Genomic DNA, 15,510 nt, shown 5'->3' on the forward strand with positions numbered 1-15,510 from the left:
TGCCTGGGACGCGGCTTTATTGAGGCCATGGGTACCTGCGCGTCCCCGCCACCTACCCCTCCTGCCGCGAGCCCCCGCGCGGCCCCACGCGGGTAGGAGCGACCCTGACTCCGCTGAGGACAGGAAGTGGCCGGGGCGCGCGGGGGAGGGGGCGGGCACGCGGGCTCCGCGGCCAGATGTGCGGCTCCAGCCCCAGAAGCTGTCCGTCTCCATCGCGCCCGGCGAGCTCCTCCCGCCTCGGCAGTGCCAGGCTGCCGGCGCTCGGCTATGAGGCCCCGCCTCCTCCTGCCGACCCCGGGCCGCCGGGCGCTGCGGGTCACTCGCAGGCCAGCTTCCCGTCGAAACTGGAGAGGGCGATGGCGAAGGCCTGCAGGGCGCACAGCGGGTACCGGTAGTCGAGGGTGAAGGCGTCCTCCGCCACGCGGCCGAACTGCAGCACGATGTAGTCGGCTGCGGACACAAGAGGAGCGGGGGCCCCCCACCTCCTTCGACCACCGTCCAGGCAGCCTTGCCCTCACCCCGGGGAAGCCCCTCTTCCTACCGGCCAGGCCGGCCCACCCGCACTTCCCGGCCTGTCGCTGTGAGCCCCCGGGGCAGGGGCCCGTCTTATCGGCCCCGCCAGGAGCTGCTCCCGCAGGCACTCACTCTCTCCTGCAGGACGCTGTCAGCGTCCCCAGGCCGAACCCTTCCTGCCCAGCGGCTCGGGGCTCCTCTGGCCCCTTCCTTCGCCCTCCCCCAGTGACGGGACCCACGGCGGACCCCAGACGCAGCCCCTTCCTTAGTTGGTGGCCCCCGAGCCCTCTCCCATTCTGATCCCAATCCCCAGCCCCAATCCCAACACCTCCCCCAGCATCCATAGGGACAGGAAGTTGCTAAAAATACTCCCCAAGTCGGCCTGGCGGCTCCATCAGAAATGTGATCCGAAGAGCAGTCCCAAGGCCAGGGGACAGGTGATGGGGGAACATCCCCGGAACACGGGGGGGGGGGGGTTGCTCGCAGAGCCATAGTCCTCTGGGAGATACCTTTCTACCCCAAACTTCCTCAGCCTACTAGGAGCCTGTCCCCAGGGCTTGGAACAGGGATGTTTTCACTTAATTGCGGTCCAGGTTCCAGGGTAAGCACTCAGAAATGCTTGGTTAATATTCCCTGCTCTGAAGAGGTTAGAAATGTGGAGCCAGATGGTGGGGGTCTGATCCAGGAGCTACCTCTTAGCAGCTGAGTGACCTTGGGCATGTTACTTAACCTCCCTGTGCCACCTGTTTCCTCATCTGCCAAATAACGACAGTACCTTGGTCATAGGGTTTCTGAGTCATCTGTAAAACCCCCAAATGGTGCCTGCCACATAGAAAGCACTGGGTCCATTTTGTGGAATAAGGTTTTTTTTGGTACCAGGGATCGAACTCGGGTCCTTGCGCTTGCAAGGCAGGTGGCGGAACCACTGAGCTAAATCCCCGGCCCTGTGGAATAAGTTTTGAGAAGTGTCACTTCCTGGAGGAGCAGGGGGCCGTACAAAGGGCGTCCTCTCTGGGGCTCAGCACCCTCTGACCACGCAGGGGCTTAGTGGGGGCTGCTGGCAGCAGAGCCCTCCCTCCGACACACTTTCACCCCGAATGCCCCCTGTACTCCTGGGCTCGGGCAGATGCGGCCCCAGGAGCCTGAGACGCCCGCCCGTGTGGTGTGTCCCGTGCCAGGTCCTCAGACTCACGGTCATCAGCGTGCACGATCTGGAAGTTCTTGACCGAGGCCTGGGTGACGCGGCCCTGGAAGTTGAGGGTGTAGGAGCCGCTGCCCTCGTTCCACACAGGCGGCTTGTTGTGCAGCTCAATGAGGCTCTCCAGCGTCTTGTTCTGCCACCGCACCAGCAGCCCATCGCTGGCCTGGGCCGGGGGAGAGGGCGGTTGGGGTGGCCAGGACAGGAGCCCTGTGCAGCCCCGACAGCAGCGCCCAAGGTGAGAGGGCGACCAGAAATGGGAGGGGGCCCCAGGCACACAGTAGGTCCTCAGGCCATTGTGCCACCTGCCACCCCCAATGCAGGGACTAAGCACAGTCCGGGAGCCAGCAGAGCCCAGAGTTGAGCTCAGGGGACAGACAGGTGACCGAGGCTGGGGTGCCCTCGGAGGGGGTGCCGTGAGGACAAGACAGTGCTAAGAGGTGTTTCTTTTCCCTTGTCTCGTGTTTGTGTCCATGGCTTGGAGTCTGTCACTCAAGGCCTCTTCCTCCAGGAAGCCTTTCCAGCCCCGAATCTGAAGCAGACAGCCCATCTCCAAACTCGCCTGGTGCCTGTTCCCCCAGCCACCCACCGTGTGCAGACAGTGTCTCAGTTTCCCTGCTATGGAGCTATTGAGAGGACTTGGTTACTAGCACTGGGGATGGTACTGAGAGTGATTCCTGGTCTGGACTAGGTGCTGGGTAAATAAATGACAGCTGCTGTGTGGAGTTTGGATCTCAGGACCTGGCCCAGAGCACGTTTAGGAAGTAATGGTACACGCCAGGCCAGGCATGGTGGCGCATGCCTGTGATCCCAGCACCTGGGAGGCTGAGGCAGGAGGATCATTGCAAGTTCAAGGCCAGCCTCAGCTATGTAGCAAGACCCTGTCTCCAAAGCAGAAAAAAAGGGGTGGGGCCTCGCACAGTGGTGGAGCTGTGGCCAGACAGACGAGGATGGTGTTTCCTCCAGGCAGGGAGAGGGGAGCTGTGGGACCCGCAGGTGGAGCAAACCCCAGAGCGTGCCTCCGGAGCCTCCCGAGGCCGGCGTGGCGGACGTGACTGTCCAGCAGGGACGCAGTGGCGTCAGCTGCCGGCAGTGTTACTTTTCATGGTAAATGAGTCGGGTGACATCAGCCTCCTGTGTGAACGGGATGTGCCCGTCACCATCCTGAGCACATGTGGCCTGCTGGGCTGAGGAGCAGAGCCCGGTACGATTCTGCGACACACCCGCAAAACAACCTTTGCTTTAAAAAAGAAGTCTCCTGGCTCAGAACCCTGCTTTGCCTTTCCATTTCTTTGCCGCAAAAACCAGTCCCACCGGCTTCTGGTGCCCCTCGCCTTCACCTCTGACCTCATGGCCCTGGAGGGTGCAGGCTGCCTCTTCCTGCCGCTCTGCACCCAGCAGGCGCTCGGGGGCCCCAGGGCCTTTGCACGGCCCCCTCTCCCCGCAGGCGCCTGCCCGAACCTGGGCGCTCCATCCAGCCCTTGGTCCGCGAGGCCCTCTCCACTGCGGCCTGTAACGCCCAAACGCGATTGTCCTCCTCTCCTGCCTGACGCCTGCCCATAGCGCCGGGCCCTTCTCTGTGCAGCCCCCCACCGATTTCTGTCCGTCCCTCCTGCCACTGGAAGCCGGGACCTCGGGCCCTGGTGCCGGGGCTGGGCAATGCGGGTCACAGGGTTCCCCGAGTTTGCCCTTCTCGCCGTCCGGGCTCTGCTGAGGGAGGGCGCTGGGTAAACTGAGTGCCCGCCCTCTGGGCCCCTGGATCGTCACGGGGAGCCGAGGGGGGGCGGGCTCACGTTCCGCGGCCGGATGGGGACCCGCTGGTGCTCAGAGTTCATGCCCGGGATGAGGACGGTCATGCGCCGCGGCCCGCGGAAGCCCAGCACGTTGGTTTCCTGCGGGAGATGGGGTCAGGCCGGCCGGGCCGCCGTCCGGGCGGGAGCGGCCAGGGCGGGGGTCGGGGGGGGGGGCTCACATAGACCACAGCCGCCAGCTCCTGCCGCAGGTCGCCCACGTCGCCGCCCGAGCCGCGCTGCGGGTTCTGCCCGGCGTCGAAGACGGTGAAGCGGTTCCCCAGGAGGTTGGACCTGGGTAGCAGGGCAGGGCTGGCGCGGGCACGGGGCGGGAGCAGGGGCCTCCAAGTGGTTCCTGTCCCTGCCCTGGCTTCCCCTCCGGAAAGATCTTTTTGATTTTATTTCACTGCTTAGCCTACCGAGGGCTGGGATTACAGGCGTGCGCTACTGCACCTGGCATTGGAGGTGTTTTCTTTTTTCTTTTTGGAGGTGTTTTCTAAAAGCTCAATCTACAGGGCCGGGGATTTAGCTCAGTGGTTCTACCGCCTGCCTGGCAAGCGCAAGGTCTCGAGTTTGATCCCCGGTACCAAAAAAGAAAAGAAAAAAAGCTCAATCTACAAGGACATTGGGTAGCATTCAAATCTCAGTTCCATCTCTTCCTGTGTGACCTTAGGGAAGTTACTTAAACTCTCTGAACTTCAACTTTCCCTTTGCAAAATTTGATTGGTAAAAGGATTGACAGGGTGGATTAACAGTTGTAAATTGCTTAGAACAACGCCTGGTGCATCGCAAATAAAAGGAGCCCCCCCCCCGCCCCGGACCCGCATTTTGCGTGGGACCCATCAGGAAAGCGCTGACCCCGCAGAGGACAGGGGGGACTACCCCGCCCCACCTCAGCTTCCCGATGAAGTTGTCCCCGCCGCGGGACAGGTTGGTGGGGTCGCTGGAGATCAGGTAATTGGCAGTCTTGCTGCGCTTGCGCTTCCGGCCCGCCAGGAGGAAGAGCTGGAGGGGAGGGGGCGTCAGGGGGTGCGCGGGGCGGGGCCTCGGGTGGGCGGGGTGACCGGAGGCGGGGCGGGCCCACCTTCCGCTCTGCGTCCAGGTGCAGGAAGTAGGAGGGGTACAGGCCCCTGTCCATGCCCTTCTTGTCTCGAGTCAGGCGGCAGCGCACCGTGCGGCCCTGGGGCGCGGGGCGCAGCACGAACTCGCGGAGATCGTCCACCTCCACGGGCGGGGACGCGGGCCTCTCCTCCTTCGGCGAGGCAAGGGGGTGTCAGAGGCCGGCTGCCCCCCTCGGCGGGCCCCGGGTCGCGCGAGGGCCCGACACTCACCACTTTCTGTGCAGGGAAGAGGAGCGGCTGGGACACCTTTGGCCCGCACCCCAGCAGCCCGCCCCGTGGTGTTTCACTGTCAGTTTGCTCCCCTTCTGGCCAAGAGCTCAGGCTCTGGGTTCAAATCCCGTGCCCGCCCAGCTGGTCCATCATGTCTGCTATGCGTTAGTCTCTCTTTTCTCACACCAGCTAGGTCAACGTGCCAGCCTCGTGACAAGGTTGAGGGGGGCTCGTGAGTGCCCAGTCACCACACCTAGGGCCCTCAAAAGCGTCTTTGTGAAGTTTTAACCACCAACTCTGTTCATATGAGAAGTGGGTCTTTGTGGGTGGATCTCCGGGACAGGCCTGACTTCATTTACACATTTAAAAATCCTCATATGCTGGCTGTGGTAGCACATGCCTGTGATCCAGGAGGATGCCCATGCGTTCGAGGTCAGCCTGGGCTCCATAGTGAGTTCAAGACCACCCTGAACTACATAACAAGGCCCTATCTCAAAAAAATAAATAAAAAACTCATAAACTCCACCAATGTGTTCTAAGTGCTTTTTAAATATTAGCTCCTTCAACTCCCACATTAATCTGCAGGGACAGCTGTTCCCATTGTACAGATAACGAATTAAAGTCTTAGCAGAAGTGCAGTGACTTGCAGGGCTCATAAAGCCGGGGCGGGGGGGGGGGGGCTTTGAGTTCTGCCGGTCCCCTGCTCTGCTCAGAGCCTTTAGGAAACCTTCCCTCCCGTGGAAGGTCAGGGTTCTGGGGTGACCAGGGGCTGCCGTGTTCTTTGCACGGGGTAAATGTGCCCAGTGTCAGCTGCTCTGTGACAGCAGCACAGCACGTGGGGAGGACTTGGCGGCCATCACAGCAGCCTCCTGGGTGGCCCCAGGGACCCGGCTCCAGGCATTTAGCCCCGTAGGGTCCCCCACCCCCCAGTGCATGGCGCTGGTCTCTAGCTTCCCAGGCCGGTCATAAAAGCAGCTGCGGCTTGGCCTGGCCTCTCCACTGGGTCCTCCCCCAGCAGTGGAGTGGGGGGTGGAGAGGCTCCCATTTCTACCTGGCCCACCCTGCTAAGTCACCTTGCAGTTCAGACTGGGAAACTGAGTCAATAAATGTGTGTTTTGCAGACTCTTGGGGCGATGTGGTAGCAGCGATGCATGTGAATTCCAAGGCCCTAGGATGGCCTGGTGACCCCACAGGGATGCCCCTGTTCTCACAGGCCCTGACTTTGTCCTCCAGTTCTGTCCCTCGCAGAAGGAAGGGTGGCCACTGAAGGGTTAAATGTTCTTGGGGAGCACTGAGGAGCCCTGGGGTGCAGTGCTTTGCTGAGGGCAGACTGCACCACGTGGGTGGTGAGGTAGGCCGCAGGCCCTTCGCCAGAGGCAAGTGACCATCCAGCCTCCACTCCAGCCTGCCCCAGAAGAAACTTGGGAAACACAAGACTATGTTTGGAATGTGATGTAGAGCAAGCCACAGCTTATTCAAACACTTCCACAGAGGTGAATCTCAAGGACCCACTGTAATGAAGGTTTGCCTGCAATTATAGTCCCCCTGGGAAGTAACAAACTGGCCTTTCAGTTTATACATGAGCAACCAGTGAGCTTGGTTAATGGGAGTCGGTTCCCAAAGACCTGATCACTCCTGCACAAACTAATGAACGTGCAAAGCTAAGATCAGAGCCCTGCCCTTGTGATAATCTCCACTGGTGGACACTTGTCCTGCTTATACCAGCTTGTGTGTGTTGGTGCCTGAGTCTTGTTTTGGGCAAAGGTGATATTCAAAATATTCAGCAACTTCCTCTGCTCATGGAGAATGGTCACCCACAAAGGACCAGCTTGCAGGGGACCCTGGAGGCCTGTGGCAGCCAGAGGTTAACCCTGTTTAATGCTGGGAGGCCAGGAGGTCCTAGGCGGGGAGCTCAGAGCAGCTGGGTGGCAATACAGCCCCCTGATTCTGTGACTTGGGGCCCCTCAAACCTGGACAGAGGCACCCCTGCCTGTGTGGCCACCTCCCTGCCCCGTAAATGGGTCTCTCTTAGGAGGGGCAGGGCTGACAGGCAGTACGCAGGATGGTGGCCTCTGATACCGGGAAAGGCCGCTCCTCACCAGTCACCCCTTGTCCCTTCTGTTCTCACAAACCCGGCGCCCTCTGTCCCCGTGTAACAGATTTGGGCAAAGTGACCCCAGTGCCCAACCCTTGCGGCCCCACATTTGAGTCCCGAGTCTGGGACCTGGCCGACCTTTTTGCCTTTTCCTTTCGCTCTACCCTTCTGATTGCTGTTCCTGGTCACCACAGCTGACCCCTCCTCCTCCTGCTCCTCCTCCTCCGTGGGCTGCTCCTCTGGGGCTTTGGGTGGGCCTGGCATGAGGACAAAGGCTGTCAGCTCCTTCTTCTTAGCAGCCTGCCTGAGACCCACTTGGACCCCCCATAATACAGGAGGGCACGCCCATGTGCTCAGAGCCGCCTCAGAAAGGCTGAGACATCTGCCTGGGGCCACACAGGAGTCAGGATGACCCCACATTTTCTTTCTTTTTTAAAGACAGGGTCTCACCAATGTAGCCCAGGCTGGCCTCCAACTCATGGGGATCCTCCTGCCTCAGCCTTGCCAATGCTGGGACTGCAGGCGTGTGCCGCCATGCCTGGCTGACCCACCCTCCACATTTCCGGACTCTTGAACCTGCTTCTCACCTTGCACTGAGCCACCTGTTACAAAGGTTCCCAACTCCCACCCCTGGGCTCTCGAAAGACCCCAACGCCCAAGGCCCCATTGCCCACCTTTCTTCGCAGCCTTCTGAGCAGGGCTCCCTTCCCTGACCAGGAACATGGCAGCCGGGCTCCCTGCGGGCTCCCTGTCGGCCTCTGAAGCCCCTGCAGGAGCGAGCGAGCGAGTGATCAGATACAAAAGGGTCACGACCCCCAGCACAGCTGAGTGCCCCTCCTCCTGGGGTGGGCTTACCTTTCTTCTCGGTCTTTTTCATCTTAGTCCCATCCCCAGCTTCCTTCTTCTTAATGCGAAGAGGCCTCTGAGGAGGCTTGGGGCTCCCCAGGTTCCCTGGAAATGGGAGTTGGGCACAAGAAGGGGCTGCCTGGGTCTGCATGGGACTTTATAACCCTTGTCCTTCCTCCGGTCCCCAGGGAGGCCTTTGGGGCCCCCAGCCTGCTTCCTGCTTGTCTGTGTTTCTTCCCTGTGAACCCCAAAGTGCTGGGCAAGCCTGGCACATGTCTATAATCCCAGCACTCCAGGAGGCCGAGGCAGGAGGATTGCAAGCCCAGCCTGGTCAATTTAGCAGTTTAGCAAGACTCTACCTCAAAAAATAAAAACAAAAAAAGGGCTGACGATGTAGCTCAGTGTAAAGGACTTGGGCTCAATCCTCAGTACCCTCCCCCCAAAAGTGCCAGACAAAAGCTAGGAGCTTAACAAGCAACTAGTTATTTTTATTTATTTATTTTGGTACCGGGGATTGAACTCGGGTCCTTCCCCTTGCGAGGCAGGCGGCGGAACCACTGAGCTAAATCCCCGGCCCAAGCAACTAGTGAATGAATGAATGACCAGGGCTTCTGCCTGAGCCCAGGAATCTTGCCGGCCCACCCTCTCCTCCTGCAAGCCCCCCTGACCACCCCTGCTCTCTCCTTCCCAGAGACCCCAGGTTCTAGGTGTGGGGACACAGACCCCCACACTGGCTGGCAGCCAGTACAGCTGTTAATCACGGAATCACTTTGACATCTTATAAAAATTGTAACGCGAATTCACATTGAGGTAAGAAACCAAAAATCACAAAAGTCCTCCGCCTTCCCTGGCTCCAAGAGCACCCTGGGCAGGGCGGACCACGGGGTGGGGGCCCGGAGGGAGAGGCCTGGGTCCGGTCGGGGCCAGGTGCTAGGGCCGGTGCTGAGACCCCAGGCCTGGGGCACCCCACCGCGGGCTGAGCTCCTCCGGCCCCAGCACCCACCCCTGGGGGCCTGGGCCTTGGCCCTCCTGCCCCTCTTGTCCCCGGAAGCCTTGTCCTTCGGGGGCTTCCTGGCGGGCACGGGGCTTTCCTCTTTCTTTTCCTCGTCCGCTTCCTCGTCTTCCTCCTCCTCCTCCTCCTCTGCAAATAGAACCTCCTCTCAGTGGGGGGTCGACCCAGAGGCACCAGAGGCAGAAGCCCGCCCTCTGGGAAAAAGGCAGGAAGGTAGGTGGGTGACCTCAAAGTCCTCGGGGTCTGCAGGCCAGGAGGCGGGCGGGGCCGGCAGCATCCAGTCCCGGAGACCAACCTGCCTGCAGGCCCCGCCCACCTGCAGGCCCCGCCCATCTTCAGACCCCGCCCCCGCCCCTCCGGTGCAGTCTCCCGGGCCCCTTCCCCCCTTCCCGCCCCTCTGCTCCCCGTCCTCGTCCCCCTCTCCGTCCCCGGCCAGAGCGGACCGCGTGGGCTGCCTCGGACTCCTAGCTGTAGCTTAGGGCAGAAGCCCCGGCCTCAGCTCCCCCATCTGGACTGCGGGAGCACAGGGCCGTCTGCGCTCCTTCTCGGGTCCCCGCCCGCTCTCACCGTGCGCGGCCCGGGCCGCCAGGAAGGTGTCGCGGGGGTCGCGCTTCTTGGCCGCGGGGTCCCTGAGGAACCTGGTGTAGACGGCGTGGGGCTCGGCGGGGCCGGGCGTCTCCGTCTTCCTCCTGCTCGGCTTCTGTGGGGGACAGGGGGGAGGGAGGACGCCCCGGGGCCGTGGGGCCCTCTAATCCCGAGCCGCCAGAAATAGCCTCGGATTATCCCGAGGGCCGAGGCCCCTCCCGCACCCCCAAAACACCTCCAGGCAAGAACTGGGTTCCTCGGGGGCGCGGACGGAGGCCTGCCCGCCTCAGCCTCCCACCCAGCCGGGACCTCTCCGCGCCCCTGGGCGGGGCCCTACCTGCTTGGGGCGGCGCGGGGCCGCGGGGCTCGGGCCGCCGTCCTCGTGCCCGCTGCGGGGAGCAGGGGGATCAGGCTGTCTCCCCGCCCGCCCCGCCCCAACCCTGGCCCGACCCCGCGCCACCGGCCCGAGCGCCCCCCGACCTGTCCGAGGCCCACACCTCCCGAAGCGTCTCGTCCTGCAGCGGCATGGCGCAGTGCCCGACCTGCCCCGCAGTACCCGAGCCTCACTCCCCACCCGCTAATCGGGGCTCAGCCTCGCCCAGCTCAGCTCAGCACGGCTGGGTGGCGGCCCTGGGGGCGGGGCTCCCGCCGCGACCCCCCTCCCCAGGGGACGGGAGGCCGAGTCAGGACGCCAGCAGCCCCAGGGCGGTGTGCCAGGGCTCCCCGCCCGAGGAGCTTTGGGTCTGGGGGCCCCTGGGAACCTGGCTGTGGTCAGTGGAGGAAACACCAGCCTGGGTCCTGTTTGTCTTAATTTCTCATTAAAAAAATAACTGGAGCCAGGTGTTGTGGCACGAAGGCCTGTGAGCCCAGCACTCCAGGAGGCTGAGGCAGGAGGGTAGCAAGTTTGAGCCCAATCTGGACAATTTAGCAACTTAGCAGGAGGCTAAGTATAAAAAAGCTGGGGATGTAGCTCAGTGTGAAGGCCCTGAGCTGAACCCCGGTGCCAGAGAGAGAGAGCACACAGCTGACCCTGCCTGGGGACCTCACAGAGTCAGTGCCCATGCCCTCACCCGGCTTCTGTCTCCTCTCCTCTCATGCCCACCGTGTCCTCTCTGAGAACAAGACAAGAATTTTGGTACTGGGATGGAACCCAGGGCCTTCACACTGGGCTACATCCCAGCCCTTTTTATTTTTCATTTTGAGACAGGGTCTGCTATGTCATTAAGTTGCCCAGGCTGGGCTGTGAGTGGTGATCCTCCTGCCTCAGCCTCCTAGAATGCAGAGATTACAGGCATGCGCCATGGTGCCTGGCTTCAGACAACTCTTACTCCAGTGTATTGTGGCCATTGTTTCATTTGTAGTTTCTGCTCATGTCGTCCTGTGCCTAGTGTATAAATGGAGCGCGATCGCAGGTGTGTGTAGGGAACTCCCCGGGCCAGCAGGGTAGCACTCACACCTGCGGTGCGGTGCGGGTTGGGAGTCCTGGCTCACACAGCCTTCGGTGAGGGGCGGCTGTCTGACGGCTCTCACACGGCATGGCATTCAACAGCTCACACAGCAGCCCAGCGGCTCTTGGCAGTATAAACACCTCATGCGACTATTACATTTCCGAGTATGTAGGTCCTCCCAGGACATGGGTAGCCAGGTAGCAATTTTTTGGTTATTATTTTTAAGACAGGGTCTCACTAAATTGCCCAGAATGGTCTTGGGCTCAAGAGATCCTCCTGTCTCAGCCTCCTGAGTAGATGGGAAGGGACTATAGGTGCCTAGTTTATGATCCTTTATATTGGCAACTAGTAGGGCATTGAATGCTATTTTGCAAACATTTCTGTTTTTTCCAAAAATCTTAATCAGGGCCAGGCATGGTGGTGCACGTCCATAATCCCTTCACAACAAGAATTAGAATTTCAGAAAAGCACTTACATTAGATTTTTTTTTTTTTGCCATGTTGAGATGTTAAGCAAGTGCTACATCTTCAGCCTACATTTGATTGAATTTTGGGCATTTATTCAGTCTGAGTATTTTACCTTTTAATTTTAACCCATAATTTTGAGTATGTCACTTCTGAAAATACACGAAAAACCATTTTGTTTTGGGACATTAAGGATCTCCACTAGTGACCTTGAGGACAGCACAGTTGCGTCTTGGATTTGTTGGAAGGCGACTGTTTGCTTTAATCCTCTGGGAATTAGTGCAGCCTGGCTCAGGGTAGGAACAGAGGGATTGGAGGGGGGCCTGGGACAAGGGGCAGAGGCGGTGGCTGTGGCTGTGCACAGGTTCAGGCTGGGGTCAGGGACTGGGGGTGAGGAATGGAGCAGGGGCGGAGAGGTCTGACTGGGGATCAGCTTCGCATCAGGAGCTCAGATAATCTCTGGTCCCTTGCTTTCTACTCTGGAGGTATCCACGATGCAAGAAAAACAGGCTCCAGGCTCTGTAATTACACCTTGTTTTGGACCCAAAACGATATTTCTCAACCATGTCACCAGCATTACTCATCAGGATCAGCTCCATGCAGAATTTTTGTTGCTTTCTAAAATTAAATTCCTGTCGGGCATTGTGGTGCACTCCTGTGGTCCCAGAACTCAGGAGGCTGAGGCAGGAGGATTGGCACAACTCTGAAGCCAGCCTGGGCTACATACTGAGACCCTGTCTCGGAAAAAAAATAAATAAATTCACTTTCAGGAGCAGAAGATCTGCTGCTGTCAACAAAGATGATGCTGATAAATACCAGCCCCTATCATGGGCCAGGCAGGTGTTCTCCTGGGACCTTGCAGAATGCCTGTGCCTGACGCTCAGAGCAGTTAATAACTTGCCCAGGGTACCACAGCAGGTGTGCAATGCAGCCAACCTATTTTTTTGAGTCGGACACACATACAGTCCTTCACCTGGTGCCTGCCACATAGCAATCGATGCTAACCTGCGTCCCACAGACAGGGCATGCAGAGGCCACTCCCTTGAAGGGCTTCACCTTGGGCCCTGCCGACTCAGCCTCCATGGTGCAGAGGCAACAGAGAGCAGGTTTGTTGCAGCCAGGAGGCTACAGCTCAGCTCTCCCTGGTCGACCCGGCCCGGCCCCATGGTGTGGCCAGGCCCTGGCAGCCGGGATGTCTGAGCAAGCCTCAAGGTCCCTAGTCTCTGCTGGCTTCCAGTCGATGCCCCACACGGCCTGGCCACTGTCCTCCCAGGCAGCCAGTCATGGGTCCGGAGCCAGGCTGCACAGGGTCTGAGCCAGGGGCTCTGTGTCCACACCCGGGTGTGACTGCAGTGTGGCCCACAGGGCTTCTCATTGTTGGTGGATTTATTTATTTAGAGACAGGGTCTTGCTATATAGTTCAGGCTGGCCTTGAACTCACTATGTAGCCCAGGGTGGCCTCAAGTTTGCAGTGATTCTCTTGCCTCAGCCTCCCAAGTCCTGGGATCACAGGCCAGAGCTCTTGTTGTTGAGAACCCTGGGTGGCTGCAGGGAGCTGAGAACGTGACCCGGGCCCACGGAGCTCACAGCCCTAGCAGTCAGGCTGGTTGTGGGCAACAGAAAAGGAAACCGGACGCTTGTGTTCCTCTAGATGACTCTGCAGCTTGTCACAGAATCTGTGTGGATAGGAGGTGGCCTCCAGCAGTCAGGAATCTCCCTTTCCCTCCGCTTACACACCCCCGGGGATGGGCGGCTTACCACCTTGCTGCACAGATGGCTGCAGGTCCTCCTGCCTCAACCTCCTGAGTAGCTGCCTGGGCAGGAGTCTGCACAGGAGGCCACTTCATGACGGGACAGAATCAGTCTCAGGCCTCCCAGTTCCAAGGATCCAGGGCTACAAACAGCAGAGCTTCCGGTCTGGGCTCTCAGCCCCAGGGGCAGGGAGGGGTGAGTGGGGCCCAGATTCTTTCTGCCAGGGGGCACAGGGACCCACAGCCAGGGCCAGACTCCTCTGGTGAACTTACCCAGCCCCGGGCCAGCTGTGGGTAGGCGCTCAGCGCACACCGAAGGTCAGAGCGACTGCAGGCCTGGACCTTAGAACTTTTCTTTGCATGCGTGTGTGTGCGCGGGCGCGCTTGGTTCTGGCACATGCTAGGCACTGAGCTACATCCCCAGTGCTGTTCTAAACGACCGCGGGGCTTATTGATGGGGGGACATCTGTACAGGAAAGAAAAGCAGGGAAGGAAACAGGGTCAAGTGCGGAAGGGGGAGGGTTCGAGTAACAACAGGGCAGTGGGCCAGGGCTTGCAGAAGGGAGGCCTTCAGGTGCTGATCTGGGGAGGCGGGGTGACCTGCGCCGGTTTCTGGGGGAAGAACACGCCGGGCACTGGACCAGTGAGCAAAAAGGCCCTGGGGCAGGAGGGGGCGAGGCCATAACTGAGGATGAGTGAGCGAGTGAGCGCGAGGGGACAGAAGCAGACCACAGAGGCACAGGGGGGTGAGGGGAGCAGGGGAGCACGGGGTTCAGACGAGGGACGCCGCAGGGTTCTGACCAGAGCCGGGGATGTACACGGAAACCTACGCAGGGACAGTGTCTGGGGCCCCTGGCACCGGCCTGGCACAGCGACACCAGCGACACCATCTGGGCTGCTGGGACCCCCGGGCGCGCTGCAGTACCCAGCCTGCCCACCAGGTGGCGGCTGAGCCCACGCGGGTCCGCGGCCCCTGGCGTCCGGGCCTCGGGCGGGGTGGGCGCCTTCCCCGCCTGCGGGGTGAGACCCCGAGGTGGCTTCGGGGCACCACGGAGGTCACGGGGGTCAGGGCCTCAGGGTCCGGAGCCGGCAGGTGAGAGACACTATCGGGACTTTCTAAAAAAATCCAAACCTCTGGGTGCTGTGGCAGGCGCCGAAGGGGCCCCCGGAAAATGGGGCCGGGAGCAGTGCGGGTACAGGTCCCGCTGGGACTCGCGAGGGGAGGGAGGGTGGGCGTCCCGTGCGGTGGGGACAAGGCCCAAAGGCAACCTCATCTTCGTAATACTGAAGCTGCGCGTGGTGTGCACACCTGTAATCCCAGCATCCTGGGAGGCTGAGGCAGGAGGGTTCTGAGTTGGAGCCCAGCCTGCGAAAAATGGACACTTAGCAAGACCCTGTCTCAAAACTAAAAATAAAAAGGGCTGGAGTTGTATCACAGGGGGAAGTCGCTGGGTTCAATCTCCAGTACTGCAAAAGGGGCGGGGGGGGGGGGAGTCGGAGCCTTAGAAGGCGGGTCCGTTCCCAGAGAGGGGTTGTGGCCCGCCCGAGGTCACACAGTTGACTCCGGGGCCAGTGCCCTCCGTCCGCCCCAGGACTGAGGCGGATGCGAAGGGCAGCTCCCCTCCCGCGTCCTTAGCGGCTTAGTCTCGGTGAGCAGGAGGAGCTCGGATGCACTCGGTGCCTGCACTGGAGCCGCCCGGTCCGCAGCGCATTCGACTCGGGCGCACGGGCGACCCCCCCCCCCCCCCGCCAGCCCCAGAGTGCGCTCGGAAGACGGTGGGAGAGGCAGAGGGGGCGCGCGCGGGCGCGGCTTCCAGCTTCCCAGGGCCAATTTAGCAGGTGGGTGGTGATGCTGCGCGAGGGTCCGACCTAACGCTAATCCAGCACTCGGGAGGCTGAGGCAGGAGGATCACCATAAAGTCAAGACAAGCCCGGCCTCCATAGTGAGGCCTTGTCTCAAGCAAAACAAAACAAAACAAAACAAAACAAAACAAAACAAAACAAATCGTTGTAAGTCCAAAGTGCATTCAGTCAGTGCAGGAACCTACCGGACATCACAGCTCAGCGACCCAGCTCCCTGCCGCGTGCCGGCCGATCACCCCACGTCTCGGGGCGGACTGGGAGCCGCGGCGTGGGTCCCTCTCCGGGAGAGATCAAAGCCCAGAGACCCATTTTTACCTGGGACCACCCGAGTGCCACTCCTTCAAAATCCTCTGAGAGATGTGGTTAAAAAGCAAAGTGGCCTTTGTTGCTTTAGCTAGGCAGGTGGTGGAACCGCTGAGCTAAATCCCTGGCCCCTGATTTGTGTTTCTTGAATTAAATGCTATCTGAATCATGGGGACTGGACTCATAAGGGCTACACTTTCGTTTTTAATTTTTATATTTATTTCTTTTGTGGTACTGGGGATTGGCCCTTCTTATTTTTAATTTTAAGGGAGGGCCTCACTAAGTCACCAAGTTGCCCTGCTGGGCTCAAA

At 60.3% G+C, this 15,510-nt stretch overlaps 1 protein-coding gene across 1 annotated transcript; it reads right to left on the reverse strand.

Annotated features, from left to right (window-relative positions):
- Positions 1-11,137, reverse strand: Tulp1 (TUB like protein 1). Its single transcript, XM_021259951.2, has 13 exons — positions 9,851-11,137; positions 9,708-9,759; positions 9,353-9,485; positions 8,777-8,914; positions 7,783-7,878; positions 7,602-7,694; positions 7,066-7,184; positions 4,586-4,753; positions 4,394-4,506; positions 3,684-3,795; positions 3,505-3,603; positions 1,706-1,877; positions 1-450 (listed from the first exon to the last, which is right to left on the reverse strand). The coding sequence occupies exons 1-13, from the start codon at positions 9,895-9,897 to the stop codon at positions 317-319; spliced, it is 1,476 nt and encodes a 491-aa protein (XP_021115610.2). The 5' UTR covers positions 9,898-11,137; the 3' UTR covers positions 1-316.
- Between the last annotated feature and the right edge of the window lie 4,373 nt (positions 11,138-15,510).

Source organism: Heterocephalus glaber, unplaced genomic scaffold (assembly GCF_053883595.1).
Source record: "Heterocephalus glaber isolate CG9 unplaced genomic scaffold, H.glaber_assembly_v1.0 deba00001497, whole genome shotgun sequence".
In the NCBI taxonomy this organism is placed as follows: domain Eukaryota; kingdom Metazoa; phylum Chordata; class Mammalia; order Rodentia; family Bathyergidae; genus Heterocephalus; species Heterocephalus glaber.